At 47.6% G+C, this 25,625-nt stretch overlaps 1 protein-coding gene across 1 annotated transcript in view; it reads left to right on the top strand.

The window, feature by feature from the left end:
- LRIG1 (leucine rich repeats and immunoglobulin like domains 1) overlaps positions 1-25,625 on the top strand; it is a 90,120-nt gene that overhangs the window by 579 nt on the left and 63,916 nt on the right. The window contains 1 exon segment of the mRNA XM_010390404.4: positions 2-45. Within this exon segment, the coding sequence (XP_010388706.2) occupies positions 2-45 (44 nt within the window).

Raw genomic sequence — 25,625 nt, 5'->3', positions numbered from 1 at the left:
ACTGCCCGCCCTGCCCCGGGACCTGCCCCGCTGGCCGCGGCACGTGTGAGTACCGGGGGGCTCCGCGGGCGGGGAGCGGCAGAGGGGACCCGCGGGGACGGACCGGGGCGAGGCGAGGGGTCTGGGCAGCCAAACCACCGCTCTTTGGCTTGTTGTCAACAACAGGAAAACTTTAAACAAAAATCCCCGCGAAACTCCGGTTCATTTATGTAAGCGAAGCGGGCGCTAGCGCCTTGCTGGGCTGCGCGGTGCGAAGCTTGTCCCGGGATCCCGTGTCCCCTCTGGCGCCCACCCGGCGCGGGGACGGGGGTGATGGAGGCGTCGGGTGCGATGCCGGTCCCGGGTGAGAAGTGGGAGCTCGGGGCTCCCCGTGTCTCGGTCCCATGCGGGGCTGGCCTCCGGGTCTCCCGGAGAAAAGGGAGCCGGGAGCGGGTTTGGCCTCTCAGCGATGGGATCTGCTGGAGATAACGGCTAGCCTGGGCTTCCGAATCCTTATTAGGACATTGTCCACCCATCCATCTATCTGTCCATCCATCCGCGCCGTCCCGGGGCGGCGGAGCGGGGCGCGCCCGGGTGCCCGAACCCCAGCGCCGCGGCCGCGCCCGCCCTTCTGGCTTTTAATGCTGCCAACTTTTTAGGCTGTGAAGTTCGAGGGATCGAAAGGGAGTTGAGGGCTTCTGGGGAATTTCAGTAAAATCCAGGTGTTTTCCAGTAAAGCGGCGCGGCTGGCTGCGCTCCCTCAGTACTTGCGTGTCTAGCGAAGTTATAAGGCTGCGGTGTATCGTATGTCCTGGGTGGCAGCTGAGCTTAGAGCCCGGCACCTGGTGGTTGCTGCAGCACCGTGGGATGTTTTTTATCCCTAGAAGGGTGTTTTAAAGTGCTCAGGTTCGTGTCCAGGCACAGGACGGTGTCACTGCCATTTCCCGGGCAGGGCAGCGGGTCTGCTCTGGTTGTGTGACCGCTGCTCTGGGCTGGTCAAAGCTGGAATTAAACGTCAGACACTTGAAGCTTAGGAGATCTGGGGGGAAAAGTGTGCTCAGCATTGACAGTCCAGGAGCACTGAGAGTATGTGTGTGCGATCACAAACTTGTAAAAATAAGTGCCCTCAACTATTAATTAACTTGAGGAAATCAGGATCCAGAAGGGAAGAGTTGGGAAACAGCGCTTCTGTTCGGGGCCTCTCTGCTGTTCGAATAGATTTATATATTACTGAATCTCTAAAACGCCTGGTTGTAATAGATACTCCTCAGCTCTGCCAGCAGAGAGGATGGACACTGAAATGTTGCTGGAGATCATCCAGCTCCTTATTAAGAAGAATTATTAGAGGTTTGTCAGGTTCTCCTGGTGGTATTTGCTTTTGGCTGCAGAAATGCCTTGTTTTATGTGAAATTATCATGTGTCATATTGAGAGGAACGTGTCCCCTCTGCATTAAAGCCCTGACTCATCCCATTCACCTGTTGCTGAGTTGCTCTGAAGGATCCTTCCATCACCTTTCAGAGCAAGCTTGTAATAATTCCAGCATTCCCATGCACCTCTTAAAATAGGACAGCGTATCTTTGTTCGGGCAAGGAAGTGCGTTAATAGCCCAGACAGAACAAATTTATTGTTGTGTGGTCTTTTCTGGAGTGCTAATACCCGGGAGTGTCTTTTTCAAATGGAGCAGGTTTTGGGGTGTCTTGTGTTGAGTTTAAATTTTATTGGTGAAGTAACAGCACGTGTAATCTTCTGCTGTGGACTGATCTTTTAGACACTTAGAATACAGTTTGTAATTTTGTGTTACAAACTAACCAAAGAATTGGTTTAAATGGTGGCTTTTGTATCTGAAAATGCAACATTAAGGCTTTTTCCTTTCTCCACAGCTACTATAAAAAGAAGACGCTGAAGCTATTGCAAATATTTTGTTTTTAAAGTAATACTGTTTCTAATTACCAAATAGTGATTAATGTTACCTAGTTCAGTTTGTGAACACAGGGATGAAGCATGTTTTTCAGGCTTGGTGGGATCATAAGTGTTCATTTTTTGTGCAGAGAGTTGATAACACACTTTTTTAGTGGTTTAATGTCCTCTTTAAAAGCACCATGTGCTAGAGAACTTACGTCTGTGCAAGTATCTCTGATGCTTCTTGGATTTTTTTTTTTTTTTAAATTTTTTTTAACGTGCCCTCTTAAAGAAAAAGAAGGTAAACGTGAAGGTCTGCAGTGGTCCGTGGCAGATGCGGGAGTGTTGCCCAGGGGGTGCGGGTTCTCCAGCCGTAAACTGGGGAGAGACAGGCGATGCTGGAGCTGTGCATCCCTCATCTCCGTCCCTTCTGGGCAGGCTGTGTCCCGCCGGAGGTGTCTGCTCCCCGGGGTGATAAGCTTGGGCATGTTCGATCGCTAGTAGGAGACGAGATAAATCCAGTTTCCAGTGACTCTGGTGGCAGTGCTTTAACTTCATTAAGGCGCTATTGAACAATCCCTCCTTAGCAGTTTATCTTTATTCCTAACGAGAGCCACAATGCTGAGGCAGTGCTTGGAATCGGTTTTCAGTGTGTTGGAGATAAAGCTTTTGTTTGTCGGGTTGGAAATGCGGCTCGGCAGTCGGGGAGGGTTCTGGAACAGACTTAATCACGCTGCGTATTTTGTCAACAGGACTATCAGTACCGAGGAAAAGCACTGGGGCTTTTTGAAACTATTGTTATTTCTCTGCTGGCAGCAGAGCTCGAAGTTGTAATTTTTCTCCCAAGCTTTCAGAGGGAATAGCTGATACGCAGAGGGGCTGGAGTCACTCACATTTGATGTAGCGTGGCATGGATGTTTTTTTGGTTTTTTTGGTTTTGTTTTGTTTTTCTTAAAAGCAACAGGCAGTTCAGCACTGTGTAGCAGTTATATAAGTGTTCTTGACTTGCTGCACAGGGCACGTTGTAACACTGCCACGACCCATCCTGTCCTTGCACCAGCACCCACCTGCAGCTGGGAAGGGTTCCTGCTCCGTGGGGGCAGCCGGGAGAATCAAACTCTGCTGGGCAGCTGATGTGCACAGAGCTCCTTTGCAGTCCCTCCCCTTGAAGCTGTTGGAGGTGTTTCGTGTGTTGTGGTGTTTAAGTCTGAAGTTTGTTTTTACAATAGAGTGTTAAGTGTGGCATAAAGTTTAGGGCTAAGCTGAAGTACAGAATGCTTTGTGCCCCAAAAAAGCCAGGGCTCCAGCATTGTTGGTGATGTGGCGCATCCTCTGCTTTTTTCTCGTCATGAATCTTGGTTTTTGAGGAGTAACAGAAGAGAGATTTCCTTTAGGTATCATGTATGATTAAGGGTTTTTTTCCTTTCCTATTTAGTGATAAAGCAATAGTATTTTAGGTACAGATTTTTGGTGAGAAGATTTAGGGGGCCGTGTGGCTGTGGTTGGATAGCTAATTCATTGCTAACATGGTCTGCAGGAAAGAAAGTTTTAATTTTAAACAGCTGTATTGTGCGTATTTAACCCAAATGACTAGGGGATGTTTGGGGCATACTGACCATCCATGCATGGACCCTTCTGCCTCTGGGTCAGTGTGCACGTGCCTGGCACGTCTGGGAAAAGGCAGCGTCCTCAAGTATCCAGGAGAGCTAGGCTAAGAGCTGCTCTCTGTTTCTCAGGAAGGCTCCAGGGTTTGGCTATATGGATAAGTTGCCCCGAGGCACCAGCTGCGTGCGGGTTGGCTCTTTGCATGGTGCTGCTGCTCTCTGGAGAGATCAGGGCAGTGTCTGAATGCTTTTAAAAGTCCTGTGGGTGCCTGTCAGTGGTTTCAGGGCCTGGAAGTGCATTTGAACTAGAAGTCAGGAGCAGTCTCTTGCTGTGCTCAAGTGTGTACATACAAAGAGATTTTGTCCAAAGCAATGAAGCTGAATGTTCAAAATTACCTATAAACTTAAATTGCATGCTAAACTGGGGTTTTCGTGTATCAGGTCTTGTTGCTTTGCTTTCACGTGTGAGGGTAGCTTCTTTGCTTGCTTGGTAAGGGGCTGTGCTGATGCTGGTTGCATGGGATCCTTTGGGAGAAGGGCATTACTTGTTCTTGGGCTCTGGAGTAAGTTGCTCCTGCAGATGCTGGAAGAGGAGGTGGTGTGGGGGACTCTCCTGCTGACAGTGCTGGGAGGGGGGAGTGCTGCTGGCACCACCTCTCCTGCATGTCCTGCTTCCAGGCCTGCTGAAATAATGGAACAAAGATTAAGTAATGGTCACCCTGGGCTCCTGGCCCCGCGCAGCTGCGGAGCTCTCAGCGTGTGCCGGCTGCCCGGGGATGGGCTGCTGCGCTTGGAAGGATGGCTCGGCAAAGGGATGTGGATCGGTGCAGGTGGCTGGTCCCTCTCCCTCCTCCTGGGGCAACAGTGGAAATCCAATCCTGCGAAGCCAGTGGTTCCCTGCTGGGTGGTGCTCCAAGGAGGTTTTCCTGCTCAGGTGGGACAGTGCTGGGAGCTGGTGGTGCTTGTGAAAGAACTCCTGCATGGCTTGCAGTGACACATAGATCTGGTGCTTCCCGGAGCTTTGTCCTTGCCAGTGGCCCTGCTCCGGATAGTGCCCAGCCTCAGGGCTGCAGGATGGCTCTGGACCCTGCGGGATTGCATTTCCTGCGCTGGAGCTTGGCCCCGGTGGGTAACAGCAGAGCCCCTCCTTGCAAAGCAGTGCCTCTCCGGGCCTGCTGCTTAAGCACAAATAAATACATGTGCTTGCAAGTAAATCCACCCTTCCTGTGTGAACATGTGTCGGTGGATTTGCTGACCACCCTCAGCATGCCGCAGTATTTATTTATCAGCTCCTACAGGAGGGCAGCAGTTAACAGCGAACCTTCTGCATCTTGCATCTGCTGTCTGAGCTTCTCATCTCCACCCCTCACTGAGCCACAGCCGGGGCAGAAATTGGCTCATCAGACTAGGATTAAAAGTAAATACCTGATTGATAACAAAGGATAAAATACCCCCACTTAAGCCCTTCTGGCTCTCACAGAAGCCCCTGGCTTCTAGTGAAAGGCTCTAGGACCCCCTCAGTCTCCTCTGCGTATTCCTCTCCCCTTTTGAGAAACTTCATGGCATTTAATCACTTTGAGACTTCTCCTCTCTACAGTGACTGCAATTTGAAACGCAGGGGTCCCATACAAAAGATGCAAGTGCTCAATGGGCTGTGTTAATATTCAGTGCCATTTACAATGGGTGCAGTTTGAAAAGGGGAGAATGGATGGTCTGGGAGCTGGGGGAGGAGGAGCTGCAGAGGGAAAATTCCCAGGGAAGAGGAACCAGCGTCTCAGTAGGCAGTTGAAAAGAAACTAATACACCATCAAGTGTTCTCTAGAAAAATCAACTATTATGTGTTAGGTACAGTTAATATTTTTTTTTTTCTTTGCTTGTGCAAAGTGCTCTACAGTTTTCTGGATGTAAGGTTTGGGGGTGGCTGAGCTTTGCAGGATTTCCTGCTTGGAATTTAAGGAGCCAATGCGAGGTTGATTGTCTTATCCCTTCACTTGTTGGCATCAAGAAGCTAAAGGTGGTAGACATAACATGTAACACGTCTGGGACCCCAGACACTTCAACAAAGCATTTCAGGTACTTAAATGCTTTCTCCAGCATGGGTGAGATTTCACTTCCCTGCTTAAGCTGCTGCTGGAGTCCTGTCTCTGATGGGGATTTAGGCAGATGTAGAAGTTCTTCGAAATGGGGCTTTATTTGATGTGTGAACCTCACCTGGTGCAGGGAAGTCCGGGAGCACTGGAAGGATGCTCCCAGACTGCAGCTTCAGAAGAGCCTGCTGGAAGGGCTCAAGGTGGTTTCATGTTGAGGCAAATCCCCCAAGAATTGTCCCTGAAATGCCCTCCTGACTCTGCTTCATGAGCCCAGGTGCTCATGAATATACGTGCGTCTCCCAACAGGGCAGCTGGGAATTGCTGAGTGTCACCCTGGGCATGCCCAAGCACTGCCTGCCTTTGGGTTTGGAGTGCTTTGATCCCTCGAAGAGGGGTTCAGGTTTTGTCTTGAAGTTAGAGTGGCTGCAAATTGGGATGATGGCTCTCATTCCTCGGTAGCCAGCTCTGCTCAGAACTTGTGTATTGTCCCTGATTTGTGTGTTGGCCTTGACTGGTATGTCAGCCGCACCCAGGAACTCTCAATTAGGGCTGCAGGGCTTTTAATTGATCTCATTGGCTGCCCTGCCAGACACCTTGGATTGAGTTAGCTCAGCTCATCAGCTTTTAACACAATCATTTTGTGCTGCTAACCTAATCACCCAGTGTGACTCCCTTGTCTTGCAGTGTGGAGCTGGATGGGATCATGTGGATGAATGCAGCAGAGATAATTTAGACTAATGTTGCTTCTAAGAGCCATCTGTGGAAAATCCAGGCTTCAGGTTGATCAGCTCTGCAGGACCTGGGCTGGGCAGGAATTAGCACCTCTTGCAGGGTGAGGGGAGTGAGTGATTTAACATAGAAGTTAGCTTTGGTGAATAACAATAAATAAAGCACCTGGGCCTGTATTGTGGTTTCATGCAAACCTGCGCACCCCCTGACAGCTCTCTTCTGAGGTCCCTTGCTGGTTTTCAGTGCACGTGAAGAAAGAAGCAGAGTATGAGGCTCCAGGGTGTGCAGGAACTGCAAACCCTGGAAGAATACCTGTTTCCTGGTACATCCAGCTATTAAATGATGTACTACGATATATTGTTTCTTTCCTAGCATGCACAGAGGCCTAAGTCAAGGACCGGGGTGCCGTTGTGCTAATGCACGACATGAAATACCTATTATTATTGTAGCTGAGTCATCCATTAATAGTTAACCAAGTCCTGCACTGCAGCCTAAGTCCTACAACCCCAGCCTCCTCTGGCTTCAGAGCAGGACCACAACATATGTAATATGTTACACTCCCTCATTATGTTTTCAGCACGTTGTCTCTCAGGCCACAACCATATAATTTTGGAGATGCCTAGAAGCAGGGCCTGCTATTTTAGGGACACCTCTCAAGACCTGATGACGTGTCACGTCCAATTCCAGGAGCATGGTTCACTTCCACATGGGTCCATTTGCAGTTTGAGTAAGAATTGAAGGAAGGGTCTCAAACTGCAGCCATCTGTGTAGTTTTTATTAACCATGCTGGATGTGCAAACAGGATGGTTGGTAATGTGCACCTGCCATAGCAGTTTTGTAGCTTCCCACAGTGGCTTTGTGGGGATTTCAGGAGGAAAAGTATAGGAGACATAACAACTGAACAATTTGATGTAGAGCTACAGATTCTTAAAATGTTATACACAAGTTGCATTTAAAAATGCATTAGCTGCCTAAAGCTTTGTTTTGGAGATAAAGATTTTATGTGCAAGGGAATTTGTCTTTTTTTGTCTTTTTTTTCCAGGGTGGGAGGCAGGGTTTGGGTAGTGTCGATATTGCTGCTCATAACAGGGCAGTAACTTCTGTGAATTTTCCTTTGGTGTCTTTTTTGGGCCTGCTGGGCCAGTCTCATTATTTTTTGAAATTGGGAGAGGTGCAGTCTTAAATGTAATTCTTGTAAATCTACTCAACTATACTCAGTTGCATATTGCAAACATTTCCCCTTTGAAGGTGCCTGTTTTTTAGATGAATCCTTTCAGATTAGAGAACACACCCTCTTGAGTTCAGTGGAAATTTGGCTGTGAAATCTTGAACTGAAATGCTTTTTCCTAGACCACCTCCTCCAACTTTTAGGTTTTTTTGCTCCCTACAGGAAGGCAGACAAACCCTCAGGTGTAAGGAGGAAATGAGAAATTCAGAATGCCAAGTCTGGGCAGTGCTGTTTCCCACTTGCCCACACACAGGGACAGGGATTCATCCTCACCACTTACATGTTTCTCTGGTTGCCTGAAGCTTGTGATTTTGGGATGGACACTTGCCAGGATGGAACCCTGTTGTCTTTCAATGCTGTGAATACACCTCTGCTCTGGAGAATTCACCATCAACACCAGCTACTCATGAGCCTCTCTCCAAAATACTGACCTGCAAGGTCCAAATATACTTTGCCTAGCTGGTATTCAGGCTGCTTTATTACTTCACTTTTAGTGTGTTTTAGCCTGCTGCATGCCAATATAAACACAAGTTTTCTATGTTATCTGTCATATAAAAAATACTAAGAAGTGATGGCTGTCCAGCAGGGCAGTGCATGCAGCATGTGTGGCAGTGTTTGGCTGAGCCCTGGTGCAGATAGGTGCTGGGGTTGAACTGGTGGAAGATACTCAGTTGGAGGTGACAGGTTTGCTGGACACTGATTTGTAGTAGTTGCATTTATAACTGCGGTGCTGGTGGTGTCCTGTGTGCGTAGGTGCTCTGCTGGGGCTCGCTGTGGGTGATGTCTGTGTAGGAGTGGGGTGGTGGGAGACTTTGTGGGTGGGGGAGCTGCTGGTCTATGTGTTGTGTCCTGGGTAATAAAACAGTGATCGTAGGAAACGGCCTGGCTGGAGGCCCTGTGAAAAATTGCCCCCTAAATGTGTTCCAGTTGTCCAAACACTGGTGCCTCTCCTCGCTGCGCTGTGTGCACGGGGGGAGCCTGGAGCTCACTCTGCCGTCGCTGCTGCCTGGGGAGCAGCCCCAGGCACCTTTTGCTTGCTTTTTGCTGTGGCTCTGCCATTCACCTGGGTTCCAGAGCTGTGGAAAAGCACTAGAAACAGTCCTTTAGCACAGGTTTAGAAAATGTCCTCTAGCAGTCTGCACAGGATGAGCTCTTCTGCAGCAGCCCAGTCCATGAGCAGGCAGCCCAAACTTGGCTGTTTCCCAGCACAAAGTGGTTGCTTTGAGTTGGAGCTGAAAGGTGCATGGAGCCATGGGATTTCCTCCTCTCTCGTGAGACTTTGCAGCCCCAGGGAAATGTGAGGATGGAGGGGTATGACAGGGGTGTGTCCATGGCCTGTGTCAGCAATGACCTCTCTCATTTGCAAAGGGTGAGGAGGTATATCTTGATCCTGGATGTTCCTGATCCTGTTCCCCTTCTCTCATGCCCAGTTACTTCATCACTCACCCACCTGTGTGGTGATGGCAAAGGCATGGGCAGAAATGCCAGGTGCTGCTGACACAGGGCATCTGGCTCGTGCTGGAGGTTTTGCTGCCTGTGGTCTGGCCTTGCTGGGAGCCAGGAGAGCATCCCGTGCACTGTTTGTCCATGTAACTCACTGTAAACCTTTGTCTCCTTCTGAACCGGGGCAGAGTCATATCCACACTTGTATTTCATTTGTTTTGGTAATATGGGGAGACTTCTCCTGTTTTAGGAGATTTAAACAAACCATGTGATGTTTTATTTTGAAAGGTGTCATAATAGTTTGTGCTTTTTCTCTGCTAAATGTACTTTTGTGCTGTTCCTGTCTGTTAGTCTATAAACAAGTCTGTTCATTCTTCTTCCTCCTTAAACAAGTCATCTAAGTCTGAGTTTCTGGCTTTTGAACACCTTTGGATTCTTTTGGAGTACAGCATGCATTTTGCTTATAAATCAGTAAATAAAGGATAGTGTGTATTTTTAGACTTCTCTGATTTGGAAAGATTTGTGAGAGTCGTGCCATCTTTATTGTTTCACATGGTTGTAAACTTCTTGTATATCTCCTCTCCCACTTTCCAGCCTTTGTTATTGAGGTGGTGACCATCCAAAAGCTGTTGAGGTTGATTAAATTAAGGGGTTGAATGACAGTTCATAAGAGTGGATAAATAAACTTTTCCTGTTACAGTAAGTTAGAAAATAATACTAAAATGGGTACCTAGGTAGACTCTGCCTTTGCTATGTGAGTGAGCAAGAAGTTTTCTGGTTTGGGAGGAGGTCTGCAGAGCTGAGGCTTCACCCCTGATCTCTGAGCACTTTTTCCAGAGTCGTGTCACTTGTTTTGCCTGCTGGACGAGGAGCTGGCAGCCTGTCCCTCCAGCCCACAGGCATGCAGCGGGACTCCTTCAGCTCCTGCAGTTTCAGTAAAAGCATCTATTTATCTCCATGAGGCTGAGTCCAGCTCCCCAGTGAAGTTGCTTGGCTTCTGACTCCTTGGTGAGCTGAAGCTCTTCCAGGAGCTCTGGTTTCATCCTTGCTGACCTTACCAGCAGAGACATGTACTGGTCTTTGAGTTAATCTCCTCAGACAGAAACTTGTACAGACCTAACAGGATGTGTTTGGCTTACACTGTCTCCTTAAAACAACAGCTGGATTTGCTCCTCCCTGGTGCAATAATCTCTCTGAGGCAGGTACTGCTGTTTGCCCAGGTTTCCTGAGAAGGAGGTTGTGCAATGGTCCATGTGTCTGTTCTCTTCTCCCAGAGCTTTTGATGCTGTTGACCAGCTTTACTTTAAGGGGTTAACTCAACTTTGGAATGCCTATCTCTCCCATAGGCAGCAGGCTGAGGAGAGTGGCTGTATCCCCACTGAGGGAAGGGAAGCAGTGTGAGATTTTCCTGTATGAGAAATCAAAGAATCTCTGTGGGAGAGAGCAGTGCTATTTAACCATCCCTGCAGGAGAAGTGGATGACAGAGACCCAGCTGTGAGACAAGGCTGTGCTTACCTCTGTTAGGAGGTTGGTGAAAGAGGTGTTCAGAGTCCTGCTGGAATGGTGCTGGCATTAACCTGATATCCATAGCCAGGAGCAGAGGGTTTGGTGCTGGGTTACCCCTTGCATTGCTCCTGTGAACAGGGGATGCCATGGAGAAAGCACCCAAATCCTGGCCTCTTTGGGGACCAGCATGGCTTTCTGTGTCTAAAGTGATATCACCAGTGCAGTGGAGGAGCATCTCAGCCAAAGCAGCAAGCTCTTGTGACTGCCACGGCCACAGCTAGGGATTGGTTTTGGTGACTTGCTGCTCCTCTTGATGCAGAATTCCCAGGAAGAAGGTGCCTTCATGGCCTGCTGGGCTGTCAGCTGTGGGTGAGAAGGAGTGGCCCTGGGTGTCTGCATCCCCCTGGCAGCACCGGGGCAGGGACTGTTGCCTGGGGCCCCTTCCCTCGCTGGCTGCTCAAGGGATCTGGGATTTACAGCCCCTGCGAGGAGAAGGCAGAGCCATGCAGCCGGGCAGCATCCTCAGGAGATGCCAAATCCCAGCCCAGGCTGTTTACTACAGTTTTTCTCTCACGGTTCCTAGCACTTGTCTCAAGTGTTACCACTTTGTGGTCTGCTTCACAAGAGCCTAGGCTGTCCTTTCAGCTGGCAGGGACACTGGGACTGTGCTGCATCCCTCTGCCTGTCTCCCAGGCTTACTGCAGCTCCCAGGCTCTCCTTTATTCGGACTGCACAAGGTTTTTCCCAGCACATTCCCTGCATGTCCCTGTGCCCAGCCCGTGCTCAGTGATGTTTCCTCTTGCAGCTGCGGTGTGTGATGAGCACGGTGTGTGATGAGCACGGTGTGCTCAGGCTGGCTGGGCTCTGTGTCCTGCTGTTTACTTTGTTTGCTTCTCTCTCCAGCTGGGAATACTTGAGCCAGCTCAAAGGCAGGGCTTGAAGTGCCCTGTGTGCAAGTCGTAATGCCAGCATGGGGCTTGCTGGGGAACAGGCTGTGCACCACTAAGCCCTTTAGGTTTCTCATAGATGGGGTTTTTTTCAGGTCAAAACAACACAGATCCAGCCTTTTGGGGGAGGAGGAGGTGGCAGCTGAGCACTTCTGGGGCTGTGTGTTAATGTTCTTTGTTTGCGAGATACATTGTTAAAAGAGCAGGAATTCAGCACAGGCTTACAGGTCTGTGTATTTGGAAACAAAATGGGGAAGTTTCCCTGTCCAACAAGTTCCAGTTGCTTCCTCTGTGGTTTCCTGAGTAGTTCTGACTGCTGGTTATAAAACAGTCTCTTGCCATTGCAGGGTGCATCATTCCCCAGATCTCCCTTTGGACCACCGCCTATCTAGGCTGCTCCATCCCATCCCTGCAGGCTCCCTGGGCTGATGGCAGCTGGTGGCAGGAAAATTTCCAATCCTCTGGGAAGTCAGTTTCCTGAACATGCTGTGTAATAGACAGCAACAGCCCTCATGAGACTGGGGTGGGATTGGAAGTGAATTGGAAACGTGCATTGAAATAATTTGGGGAGGTTTTGGTCTGTCATAACTGAAAAGCCTTTTGACGGTTTTCCTGCTTTTTAGATTTGAAGTGCAGAATTCCTCTTGACTTGTTTGGGTGGCTTTGGAGCCACCTGACTGTGCCAAATGTGGAAGAGCAGAGCTGGTCCTTCTCTTGGCATTCCCGTGGTGTTGGGAGGGGGTTGCAGGATGCCTGTTTTGGTCTGGGTCCATGGGGGCAAAGGCAGGGGACAAGCCAGGAGGGAGCCCTCCAGCACCACTCACCCTGCCAGGCCTTCAGTTCCTGACTCCTTCACCATCCACTGTGGCCACTTCCACTGGGGGCTTTCAAGCCAGGGCGAACCAACTCTGTGTGTAAGACTTGATGGTGTTTTGGGGCAGTATGTGGCTCTTTGACCCATGCCCAGCCTGCCACAGTGGTTGTTTTCCAGCCTTGCTCTGCAGACCTTGTTGCAGACCACAACACTGGTCTCCCTCAGTTGAAAGCATCCCTCCAGCCTTCATCTCATGGTGTCTATGGGGACTTGTTGGGAAGCAGGGCAGGAATAAATGCCAAGCTGATGCAGGCAGGAGCTGGGCCTTGCTTTGGCAAGACTCCTCAGCCTGAAAATGGCCCTGTAATTAAAGCAGTGAAGGTCTGTCTCACCTAATGTAACCCAATAAACATTAGGCTTTATGGATAAGCTAGAGGTTTAGTTTTCTCAGTTTCATGGAATGCAATGGGTATTTCCAGAGGAAAAGTCAAGTATTGTCCCAGGAGCCATGCAAGCAAACGACCAAGTGGGGCTTGCCCCCTGGTGCTTGTGGATGGGGGGGCATTGGGATGTGGATGGATCCTGTCTGGGAGAAGAGACTCTCTGCCCAGAGCTCTTTCACAGCATGATCATCTCTGTAAAGGCCAAGAAAACTTGATCTGGAAGACTGTTTTATTTATTCATTCCTAACTCCAGCCCTGCTTTGAGGGGAGCACATGGAGGCCATCAGCCTTGCTAGGTACGCAGGCTGTCCTGGCACAGCCACGCTCCCCTCCTGGAAGAAACGGGTTCAGGGTAATATTTGAAATGCAACAGAAAACCCACACTTCCTTCAGCATTTTGACAGTTGCATTTTTCATCTTGGGCAGGGTTTAAAGTTTTCTCCAGCATTCAAGGAAAGTTTTGGTTTCCCTTTGCCCACATGTCAGCATTCCTGAACAAAGCAGCCTCAAGATTTGTGGAGCAAATTCTTGAAATTCTGCAAATGTTTTAAGCCAGAAAATGTTTCCAGAAACTGCCTGACCTAAGAAAGAGTTGGTAGGACTTGGGCATGGCTTAGGAAAAACGAATAAGGCATTTTTATCCCTCTTTAAATTAACATAATTCTGACCAAAACCACCATTCCCAGTCTTGAGAGCTGCTGTGCTCTGCCACCTTGTTGTTCTTAAATTACAGCTGTGCTTATTTGAATAAACCAGATAAAAAAGATACAGATTTTAAAACTGAGGCTTCCCCTGTTCTTGCACTGACTTCCCCAGTGATCTTAGTGTCATTTAAATCTGAAAAGGAGTTTAGATACTTAAAAGAAAGGGGAATAAGGGTGTGTGGCAACTCCTGTACCTGCAGGTACTGCAAACCTGCTTAAGGTTCCTGGGAACCTTCTCTGCACATCTAGAGGTGATTCGGCTGGGTGGCCACCAGCACCCCACAGTCTGTGCTCTGCAGAACCCATGTTGCTGTCCTGGTCTCTCATGGATGCTCCAAACATTGGGTTTATGCATTGGATGTCTCTTGCCATGAGCTCTTTATTAGAGGCATGACCATGAGTGACCAGAAAGGGGATGTGGAGTGTCACAACACCCAAAGCAGCTGCAAGGAGGTGCTGGGAGGCAGGAAGACTCCTGTGTCTGGGATCACTGACTCGTGTATCTCATAACCTTGTGTATCTTTTTACCTTTTCTAAAGGTGAAACCCCAGAGCAGACCCATTGCTGTTTTGTCCCAAGTATAGGTTTTTTTTTTTTTTTTTAGTTTCCTTGTTTTTGTGAGCACATTCATGGTGCTGGGGGATTGTGGTATTAACATTTTCTCTTCAGAGAAGAGGTTTGAGTCAGACTGAAATTGCTGATTGATTCCCTTTTTTGCTCTCCCCCTTTTTCCGGTTGAAGTCAAGAACCACTTCAAAGGCTCAGATGTGTTGGTGCCAGACGCCACACAGTTATTGTTAGAAGAATTTGAAATATAATTGAAAACAAACCTTTGTTCAGCCAGGCATATCTGGCTGTTGACTTTCACTCACGACAGAGGTGGGTGCTCAGCCTTTTCTGCTAGATTTGATGTCTACACACTTGTCATGGCAGATGAATTGCCCATGAGTTTACATCTGGTAAATGTTTGCAAAATCCAGAAAATGTGTATTTTTAAGGCGGTTTTTTCCTACCTAGGAACCCGCACTGACGCTCAAAAGTTGCCAGCATATTTGTGGAATTCCTTGCAGTAATAAAACACATCAAATTGGTCTTGGCAGGCTGATTTCAACAGAGATGCTCCAAGTCCAGGTTTCTCAGCTTGGCAAGCAGAGTTGTCCCACTTCCTTTTAAGACTCATCTCTTCTGTGGGGTATAAGGATATTGTTTAACGTAATATCAAAAATATTTGTAAAAGCATGGATAATACAGATGTCGGCACTCATTTCAGCTTTATTTGCTGAGAAAGCAGAGGCTGCTGTAGGAGGTTTGCAGTCCAGCTCAGTCAGTTCTCATGGTGAAGTCCAGGAGGCTGGAGGCTTCCAAAGGAGCCCAGCAAACCTTTGCCCGTAGCAGCCCTCGCTTTCCGGGTGCTGAGTACAGGCTGTTGTTTTCATACCCCATAAGGTTATATTTGCAAACATGGGTACCTGTTTGCAAGGTGCACAGTGTGTTTTAAGTTCCTGTTTCTTGTAGTTGTTTCCTATATAAATTTAGAAGAGTGCACCAGGTCTGTTTTGGGGCAGAATTTGAACTGTGCTTGTGCACATTAACCCAGAGCATTGCCCCAGGACTTGTGTGCCACTCCGTGTTGTGCTCTGCCCCTGCCTGGTATGGCCACCTGGACATCCCTTTGTCCCTCCTTGCTTGCAGGTACCTGCGCTTGGCCTTCCTTTGTGTCAGGTCTGAGACCTGCTCTGAGACCTAAGAGCATTAGTACAGTGGGCTATAGGGGGCTGGGTCCCTGCTGGAGGTTACTCCTGCAGACAAATTTGGACAAAAGAGTCCCTCTGGAATTTAGTAGGTCCTTTAGCTGTGATTAGGTTGCTGGATTTGGTGTTTCTCTTTCTTTTAATTTGCCTCCCCTACCAAAACCACCAGGCTCACTGCATATGGCTGCCTGTCTGTTGTTTATTATCTTTGCTACACTGTGGTTAGTGCTCACACATGATATTTCTTTGGTCTCAGTACAGACTGAGCGGGTTGTCCGCCCCTGGATCCAAAAAATGTAAACTATTTATAAATGAAAAATACTCTCCAGTTTGAAAGCACTGTGATGTCCCCTTTCCATCCAGCATGCGCACATTTGTCTGTTCTCCTGTAATCCCACTGATGTAAGTCCAGATTTCTAACAATTTATGGGACTGGGGGCCGTCTGGAGAAATTCTGATGGGACCTTGTGCTCATGGGGGAGAACACAAAGCAATAGTGATAAAAACTAATGGAAAAATGTTATTTGGCTGTGCTGCATTCAGTGCAGATATGGCCCCAAGCTCAGATAAACCTTCCTTCAGAGTTCAGGGATTCTTGATTTTGATTTTCCAGTTGGGCTCATCTCCATAATAAGCAACTCTTGAAAAACTGGGACAAAAACTTATTAGTGTGGCTTAAAATGGCCAGAGTGCTTTTTCTGGTACTCCTTGCAATTAAACTGTGTTTGATCTGTCTTGAGCATGTACTTAGTTTTATATTGAACTAAGAGCCTGTGTTTAGTCTCCTAGGGAAGAACAGTAAGACAGGATTTAATAATATATAATGGGAGGCTGGGGTAAGTTTTCTGTGCCTGTTTGGACAGCAGGGCAGGAGGTGATGCTGGGTGGGCCAGGAGGGGATGGGCTGGACCAGAGGCTGAAACAGTCAAGCCCAGGGGCAGGAGAAGAGGAGTCTGTGAAGGAAATACAAGGTGTTTAATTGAGGAGCTTGTTAGCCAGCAGCTGATGGGTTGTTTTTGTAGAGAACTACAGGGGAACTTGAGCTGCACTGGTTTCCTGGTTGAAATGAATGCTGCTGGGTGAAGGAGCTCGTAGGAGCGAGGCATGTGGGGAGCAGAACCGTTCAAAAAATGCTCCCAAAAGAGCAGGAATTATTTTGATATATGGTGACATGGTTTTCCATGCAACCACAGTGATAGTAAATGAGGCAGGGCTGTCCTGCTTCCTGCTCAGATCTGGAAGATTAGAGAGGATAGCTGAAAAAACAGGTGGTATTTTTTGGGAGACTGTTTGCAGCATCCCACCGATTCATCATTCAAATACAAGTGGTGGAAACTTTCTCACTGCCAGTGTGTTCAGGCAGCCTTTGCCATGAACCTCGGATCAGTCAGTCTGTAAATGGTGCAAAACTTCAGTGCATAGAGGAGTAAAGCATAATGGGTGCAAATTCAGTATAGTTTCCAGGTTTTCTTTGGACACTCTTGGCACTGATGGTGGTAATTCCTTGTTCTGTAAAACCCAGTTGGTGGGAATATAGGGCTTGGGGTTTTAATTTGACTGTTTGGGAGCACTGAAATGTATTTGCATGTCTGTCCTGCACAAGACAGCACTTGCTGGAAAAGGCTGTTGCAGCCTGGCTGGGCCTGTGGAACAAAGCCTTTAATGTACTGATTGCATATTAATGGACAGCCAAGAAGGAGGGATGGTGCCAAGAAGCAGGGAGCAGGAAAGCCAACAATATCAGCACGAACTTTGCACTCTAGAAAGTGTGAAGTGATGTTGGTGAAAGAAGTTTACTGCACAAGTGGAACACTGTGGTCCTCTTTGATGCCCAAATTTCTGTGCTAGTAAACTGAGGAAGGATAATTGGCCAGTGGAGCTCGGTGGGTTCCTGTTAACCCATTCTGCACCCCTTGGAATGCTCCCCACTCCTGAGTGTGTTTTGGCGCTGTGGGTGCTTGCTCTGGAGTGTTTGACATGCTGTGTCTGACGTATGGAGCTGTAACACCTCTCGGAACACATGGGGTTACCATCCACATCTGGTTTGTATCACCTCTAGTGGTTTTATTGCAAGCTGTAGTGCTCCATCTGCGCCCTTTCCCTTGCCCAGTTCTGTCCCACAGCATCAGGAAAGTGAAATCCCAGCCTGGAAAAAGCTACAAAATAGGCTGGTGTATGAATTAATTAATATAATGGCTACTGATTGCAGTGTGCTTTTCCTGGTATTTGGCAGAAATTGGATATCTTGGCTCTTGCCTCTTCATTAGTCTGGTTTCCTAATCCCAAGCTCATTACCAAGTCCCTGGGATGTGGGTTTTGGGTTTTTTTTAGGGCTCCCCACCTGCTTGGAGGGGGAGGCTGGTCCCTGCAGAGCCTGAGCGCTGCTGTGGGCGATGCCGGTGGTGGCATTGTCCCCATGGAGTGCTCGGGGACAGACTGGCAGCTCTGTGTGGTGGTTTGTCGATTCTGACTGCCTGCTCCGCAGCTCCCTCCAGGAATGTGCAGTATTCAGCGTGGGGCCTTGGGTCCGCTGTGCAGCTGGGGACTTTTCCATCAGGAACATTGGGAGTATTTAAGATGATCTCGCAAATATTTTTGATTTTTTTGGGGGTTTTTTTTGGCCCTGGGCCAATTTTTGCTTGTCTCTGATGCATAAAGTGGGTTTGAAAAAATGTTGTTTCTCTCTCTTCCCCCATTTAAACATTTCAGGAATGTCAAGTCTTGTCAGCCTTAGCTTTGCTGGAAAAAAAAAAAAAAGGAAATCCCTTGAGGAGCTTGGGGATGTGTTTTATATGTGATCTCAAACCCTGAGGGGAAGGTACATGAGGAGGGAAAGAGCAGGTCATTAACAAAAGCTTCCTTTATCCCACATTTTAATGAGGCATTGGCATTAAATAGCAGCAACCGCACAAAAATTCAACCAACCAATTTAAATCGGTTTAAATCATGCTCTCGGTTTAAATCATGCTCTTGGTTTGCTGGTTCCCTGCTATGACCAGAGTTTTCCAAGGAAGATAAACCCCAAATTTGTAACATAAACCTGTTTGGTAACATGGACAGATTGAGAAGACTTCTCATGGAATTTTTCTGCTGCAGTTACTTGTAATCTCAGTAACGTGCATGGAAATGGGCACAAGAAGTCTGGTTTCCTGAGGATTTGTGTCTCCAGGGCTGACTAAGATTTTAATTGACTTCTGCAGTGTGTTCCTGTTATCTCTGGATTGTATTTTATTATTGCCCTCCCTTCCCACCTTGGCTGTCTGTGGTGTATTTTAGGAGTGTGGGGGGCTCCTGTTTTCCTCAGTGATGGGCCCAGGCCATCCAAGGGCAAAGGTTTTGTGCTGCCCCTTGGCTGATCTCCCTCCCTTGCCTGCCCTTGGTTCTGCAGCCTGGCAGGAGCTCACTTACTCTTCCCAGCCCTCTGGTCTTGTCCCAGTTTTAGACTTATTTGGGAAGAGGACAGACATCCATGGCCTTGTTTCCTCTGTGAGCATGGCTACAAACAAGTTCCCCCCACTTATCATGAAAAAATGAGGAATGGGGATTTGGTGGCCTTGGTGCATTTACTCTCCGTTAGTGGAGCAGTGGGATGGATGCTCAGGGTTTCACAGAACCCCTCTCCTGTTTTCTGGGCATTTTTTTGTGGAAGGCTCCAATGGACACATGCCCACCCCAGCTTTCCTCCCGCTTTTCCCAATGCAAGGGCATCTGTGTGCTCTGTCACCACCAGCAGCTACCCCTTGGATGCTTTTGAGGGGCTGTTGGAGGTGGTGGGGAGTGTGCTGACCTCTCCGAGCTGACAGTTCCACCTCAATCCCGTGCCTGCTGCTCAGCTGGACTTTGGAGCTGAGCTCTGGATGGGGCAGGGGGAAATCCCGAAGAAGGAGGAAATGTTTGTTTAATTCCTGACGTGGTGTAAGGTTCAGAGCGAGCAGATTGTGAAACAGCGCGGACGGAGCAGGGAACGGTTTTCCCTGCGGTTTGCAGATAACATGTGTGGAGCAGGCAGCCAGCGTGGGGCTGGGGGGGAAAGACAGTGAGGTTTATTTGTTTGTGTGGTTTGTTTTTAATTTAAATAACCTTTATAATTTCCCCTCCCTCTGAATAGTAAATGATTCCTTATTTATAAAGGCCTCCCCTTATTATTTGGCCTGAAATACAGGCTGCCCTCCAGCTTTTACGATTGGGATTAATTTTTAAGATGGGTACAGGGAGGGGGGCAGTTAGTGTGAGCCCCCTGTGTTTGCATTTCCTCTGCTGTTGGAGACTTTCAGCTTCTCTCCCTGCATAGCTGGGGCCAGCTGCCTGCTGCCCTTGCAGCTCTGGTGCTATAAATGAGGCAGCAGTGTGTTCCCAGCTGGAACGGGGCTGGATAATTGCTTTGGGCAGGTTTATGGTGGGGAGGTGCGAAGTGCCCCTGTCTGTCTGCCCCCCTGGAAGTGGGTCTGCAGATGGGCTGGGAGGCTGGTGTGGGAGAGGGGATGTGGGGGCAGGGGGACCTGCTTAGGGAAAAAGTGATGTTATCTATCTCCACAGTCATGGAATCATTGAAATGACAGAAAGGCTTGGGTTGGAAGGGGCCTTAAAACCCATCTAGTTCCAGTCATTTTGGCCTGGGCAGGGATGCCACCCACTAGACCAGGTTGCTCAGGGTCCCGCCCATAGAATCATCCCTTCTCATAGGGATCCAAGTCACAGAGTGTGGGGCTCTGGTGCCCCTGCTGAGAGTGCTCAGGGAGTGCTTGGAGAAGGAAGCTGCACTGGGATGTCAGATTGCATCTCTGGATTTCAGTGTGCATTTTACTTATTAAAGAGGAGGGGGAAAAAAAAGGCATCTAAGGAGCCATTTGCCAGCTTATCGTAAGTATCCTAGGGATTTCACAGCAAAGTCCAGAGACTGTTGAAGCTGGCTGGGCATACCAGAAACTTTATGAAATAGTTGGATTTGATCAACACTTAATCACACTCAGGCTGCTTGGCTCAGTCTTGCTCACCCTCTCCCAATCCCACAGGAGGCAGGGGGTGCTGGGCTTGGCCTCGTGTCCCTGCTGTCAACTGCATGTGTGCGTGAGGTGGGTGATGGCACATGAGGACATCTGTCAGTGCCCAAGGTAACGTTTAGTGCCATAACGAGAGCAGTTGGGCTGCACCAGGTGATTGATGTCCCCTTAGGGCAGTGAATTGAAATGCTGTCAGCCCTCCTCGTCCATGGGGTGTGGAGTGTTGCAAGAGAGCTTTTTCAGGTAGCCTTGCAGAGATTTTCTGCAGTGGCTCGTTCAGGGGCTGTTGTGGTAAGGCTGTATTTATTTGGTGCTGTCCCACGTACTGCTGTTGCCCACAGGAGCTGCAGACACCCTGCAGTGTGTCTGTACCCAGTAGCAAGTGAAGGTAGATGGGTGAATTCACTGGGGGAAAGACCTTAATTGCCAATAAGTGTTTTGGGTGTTTGCTGTCCTAGAACCCCTTGCTAATGCTTCCTGTTGGTGCTGCTCATGTGAACAGCTTCCCCGCTCCTGGCTGTCCAGGCTTATGGTGTTTCCTAGGGACTTGTTCTCCTCGGGTTCAGAGGAGCTCTGTCTCTGCAGGCACACACACACACACACACACACACACATGTGTTTCTCTTCACCCAAGTCCTTCCCAGCCTGGATTTGTACTGCTCTTGTGTCGCCTTATGGACCAGCATCCAGATTCAACCACAAGAGAGATGTTTGGTTCTTTGTGCTGAAAACCAGCTTGCTTTTTCCCTACAAGAACTAAGCAGAAAACTTCAGATATGGGTAGGAGTTTTCAATTTACAAAGTTGTTAGTAAACAGAAATGGAACATTTTCAGCAGCAGCAACATTTTTCAAAAGTTTGCCTAGGAGCAGTTTCTTGCTTTAGCAAATAGGTGGATAACACAAGCCTGGAGGTGTATGATGGTTAATGTGTAACCATTAAATAGACTTATTTGGGCACCTTTTATGGGTTTAATGGTAGAAGCAATTAAAGCTTATAAACCTGTGGAGGGTGTTTTTTATGTGGAGCAAAAGGAGAACCTTTATCCCAGTGAAGGTGTTCATGGAAAAGGTACAGTTTATGTAATTGTACTCACGTGACTTGACGTAAGCATGGGGCCTGCAGGAAAAGAAACAACCTACTAGAGCTAATTCCCAAGGCTGATTGCAATATTCCTGTGTATTGGCCTCCCTCCCAGTGGCTGTTTCAGTATATTGAATTCAGTGTCATTCCATGGGGGGCATTTTACTGTGAGCCTCCCTTGCTCTAGACTGATTTTTTGGCTCTCTTCCCTATGGGTGTGTTTTTTTTATATGTCTTGGAGCAACTTTGGTGGTGGTGTAAAATTTGCTGAAAAAAGAGAATGAAATGGTTTCCTGCTGGCTAATGTGATCAAGCAGAATTCTGTAGCTCTTGAAGCTCTGTCCTGGTTAAAGCAATTACACAGGACCCAAGCTTTGTGGGGATATGGAAAAGCCTTGGTTTCTTCTTAGATTTTTTTTTTTCTTCCCCAATACAGTGTATTTCATGGAAAGTGAAGACTGAATTAGATGTTGGGGATTCAGTAGGGGTGTGTGTGTATATAGCTGTGTATGTATATGTATATATGTATGTATAAAGCCGAAGTTCTTCCTTTTCAGCTAAAAGAAATGAAGGCTGAAAACCTTGTTTCCTGTATTTGCAGCAGCACCTTTTCTACTCTGGAGCATGTGGATGGTGGGGGAGAAAGGATGGAGGGCAGCTTGGCTCAGGTTGTGGAATTGCGTGATTGCAGAGCTCCAGGCTAATACTGACACCAGGTTTCTTGGCAGATGTGCCGTTCCTGAAATGCCTTGGGCGCAAAAGATCCTTCCCTGGTGTTTGCTGCAGCCCCTCCTGGGGTGGTGGAGGTGGTGAGTAAAGGGAGAGAAGCTCAGTGAGTGTTGGTGATGGATGCTAAAAGAGGTTTCACTCAGAAATACTCCAATATCATATTATGAGATCTCTAACAACCGGATGGATGGTCTGGCAGATGTAGAGGGGGATGGGTCACCTTTGGTATGTCAGCACTGCCAGCCTGGCACAGGTCTGAATGCAGGGCACGCAGGCATCTGCTCTGCTTTTTGCACCACATCTTTAAAAAACAAAATAAAAACCAATTGCTGGCCACAGAAGGGGAAAACTGTAAAACTCTGTTCTCTATCAGCAGTTGGCTGCCTGGGCTTTGTGCTGTGGCAAGGGTGAGCATGTGTGAGATAACCTGCTTTCTCTGCTGCAGTTCTAGAGAATACACCAGAGGATTGTTAACATCAGCCAGATACCTCTGTGGTGTGGCTCTGTAGTGCAGTCTGGACAAAAGGTTAAATTGGGCAGTCATTTTTGCAGTTATTTCCTATACAACACCCTGGAGAAAGTTCAGTATCACTTAGTTAACTTTTGCAGAGCCATTTCCTGTAGGTTTTGTTAGAGAAAAGCAAGATTATGTGTTTCCAGTTGCAGTAGAGTTTATTTTCCCCTATAAAATGCACTGCAATTTATTTTTACACAGTTTTGATTGGTTTGCAAAGACTTGGAGGGTTTGGAAGATCTGGAAAGATTTTTTATTTCATACCTCACTTGCTGTGACAAATTGAGGAAAATGTGTTTTTTAATGTGGCATTGCTGAAGTCTGGCCCAGCTGGGAACAGGGAGTGTGCACAGCATGTGCTCCCACACTGCCCGTCTGACCCAGGGTCCTGCTCCTGGCAGTGCCCAGTTTTGGGAAGCACTGAGGAAGGTTTTCCCCTTCAGGCAGGTCACAGCTTGGCAGTTTGCTGCAGCAATCTGCTCTTCATGGCTGCACAGATGTGGTGATGACTTGCACAGGAGTTCCCTTCCTGTGGTTTTTCCAGCCAGGTGAGGTGCTGTCACCCTCTGGTCTCCTTGGGCTTGTCCGCTTTAACCTCTCCCATGTCCCCTCTTGTGGGGTGCTTTGGCTTCTCCATCATGGTTCATCTCAGGATTTCTTCATCTTTGCATGTCAATTGCTGCACTTTTTTCCCATTGCTGTGTGTGCTTAGAGCAGCAGTGCTTTCCACAGGCCCTAACTATTCTTTCTCTGATTTCCTTGAAATGGTGACATTTCTTATTATTCTCTTCATAGAGATTAATCTGTCTACTCTCAAAAGGACGTGGTTTGAATTTTCCAAGCAGTGAGTGCACCTGTGTCCCTCACTGTGCAATAACAAACCTTGCAAGCACCTTCTGCATTCATGTTTCCCAAATAATCATATTTTGGAGCAGGAGTTGGTGGGAAGCCAAGGAGCCCTGTGAGAACTGCAGGTCGTGTAGTGAATGGTGAGCCCCTGGCACGGTGCCTGGGCTTGCAAGGACCACTTGGAAGAGGGAAAGGGTATTTCTGTTCCTGGCAAAATTGCAAACATTAGCTTTTCTATTTTCAGGGCAGCCAGGTGGCCACCCACATGGAGTTTCATTATTAGACTTCTAAAAAATACTTTTAGAGGCCATTAGGTAAGTTTAAGATGGCATCTATTTTGGATTATGCCCAGGTGAGATGGGCTCAAAGCAAGAGGGAAGGACCTGCCTGCCTTTTAACATCTTCTTGCAGAATTTGTTGCTTGACTGCAGCATCCATTTGGATGAAGGGGTTCCCTGTCCTTGGAGCTGGGACTGGAGCTCCTGTGACACATATACATCCTCTGGTGAGCAGAAATGAAGATAAGTTATGCAAAAAATCTTATCTGAAATGCCAACTGGAGCAGTATGATTCCAGTAATAATAGTTAAAAGAAGAAATTAGTTTATCAAGTACCTTCTGAATCCAGCAATTTTGCAAGAGAGTGAGTGGGTTCTTAATTGTTTCCCATAGCAAAAGAATAGGGACGTGTTCCCCTCCCCATCCCTCTGCAACATGGAAAGGATAAAAACCTGTAGAAGGGAAAGTTTGTTCTTGGACTGAACCGTAAACATCTACATTCCCTTTGAATTAGCTGTGATGCTTTTAGCTGAGAAACTGCAAATCTGAGGGAGTTCATTGAATAATAAATCAAGGCATCCATCCAGCAAAGTACATCATAGCCCTTTGAAGTAGATGAAAAAATACCTTTCTGATCTGAAAGAGAATTGTGTGCTCAGCTTTGGTGCCTGACTGATGCTAATGCAGGGTTTGAGCTCAGCTCCAGTGCCCCCAACACAGAGGTGGGGAGCAGGAGCAAATGAGCAGCTGCTTCCCCTTGGCTCTGCCTGGAGCCCTGTTTGCCCAGGGCTCCTGAAAGGTTAAGAGACCTGAAGAGCAAAATCTGCAGCTACTGGCAACAAGGACTGACTTTTAATTCTGCAAAGTTATGAGATACTGGACTTGAAAAAGGAAAGCTCATTTGAAGAACTTTCTAAAATTTAATTGCCTATAACTTTTTTTCCTTCTGAGGCTTTCTGCAATCTGAGTTGCACTAATACAGAAATCTGGCTTTGTAAGTGGAAGGAGCTGAAAAACAGCACCAATAAAAACTGTAAAGCTCTCAAAGATTTTTAAAATAGTGCTTCTGTAAAAGATGTGACATTATATGCTGGGGCAGAGCGCAATAAAGATTTTTTTTTTACCAGCACTCTTCACAACTTAGTCGTAAGTTGTACAGCTGTCCCAAATTCCCCTGATAAAGCTTTTCTAGCTGTGTACATCACTGTAATTGTAATGCCTCATGCATACATGCATGGATACATGTTTGTGTTTAAACTGCCTTTGTGTCTGTAAATGCACATGGTGAAAGTCATGTACATGTGCAAGTTATTTAAGCATGAATGTACCCATGTGAGATTCTGCTGTATATAAGGAATGTGAAGGCTGGCATGTAAAGCAGCAGTAGGTTTAATTGTTCTCTCAATGACTTTGTTGCATTCTCTGGGCAGAGACTTGGGGTTCAGCTCCATCTGCTTTGACATTGTTGCTGTCCCAGTGGCAAAAACCAATACAGGAGTTACGCCAAAAAGTCTGAATGCTTGTACTGACAGCTGACTCTGATGTTAACATTGAGGTAGGAAAGTACTTTCTATAGAGCACACTCACGCTCACACACACTCACATGCACACACAGTTACTCATGCACACTCACACTTTCATTACTCTTGATCTAGGTGGAAATGGCTTGTTTTAAAGGCAGCCTTTCTATCTTGAAGGTCAAGTAAACCAAGTTGGAGGTCAGATAAAAGGGACAGAACATTTGCTTCTTGGTGTATCTATTTCTGTAATTTTATCAGTGTATGTGGTTTTATTTCTAGCATTTTGTTCCCGGGGCTTCCTCTAAGGCTGAACAAATTGAATCAGTTGGATGTAGTACAGCTTCCAATTTGGGGTTAGAAATCCATTAAATTGCTTGGGGCTTTGTTGGCAGTACAAAAGTGCTTGGAGTGGAAGTGCATTATGATTGGCCATTGATTACTCGAAAGGAAAGGGGGTGGATGCTTGTGTAAACCACACGCCTCCAGCCAGGGTGGTCAGCTTAGGGGTTTTTTA

This window comes from Corvus cornix, chromosome 12, assembly GCF_000738735.6.
Source record: "Corvus cornix cornix isolate S_Up_H32 chromosome 12, ASM73873v5, whole genome shotgun sequence".
NCBI lineage: Eukaryota > Metazoa > Chordata > Aves > Passeriformes > Corvidae > Corvus > Corvus cornix.
Note: the sequence above shows the minus strand (reverse complement) of the source record. Positions and strands in the feature narration are given on the sequence as shown.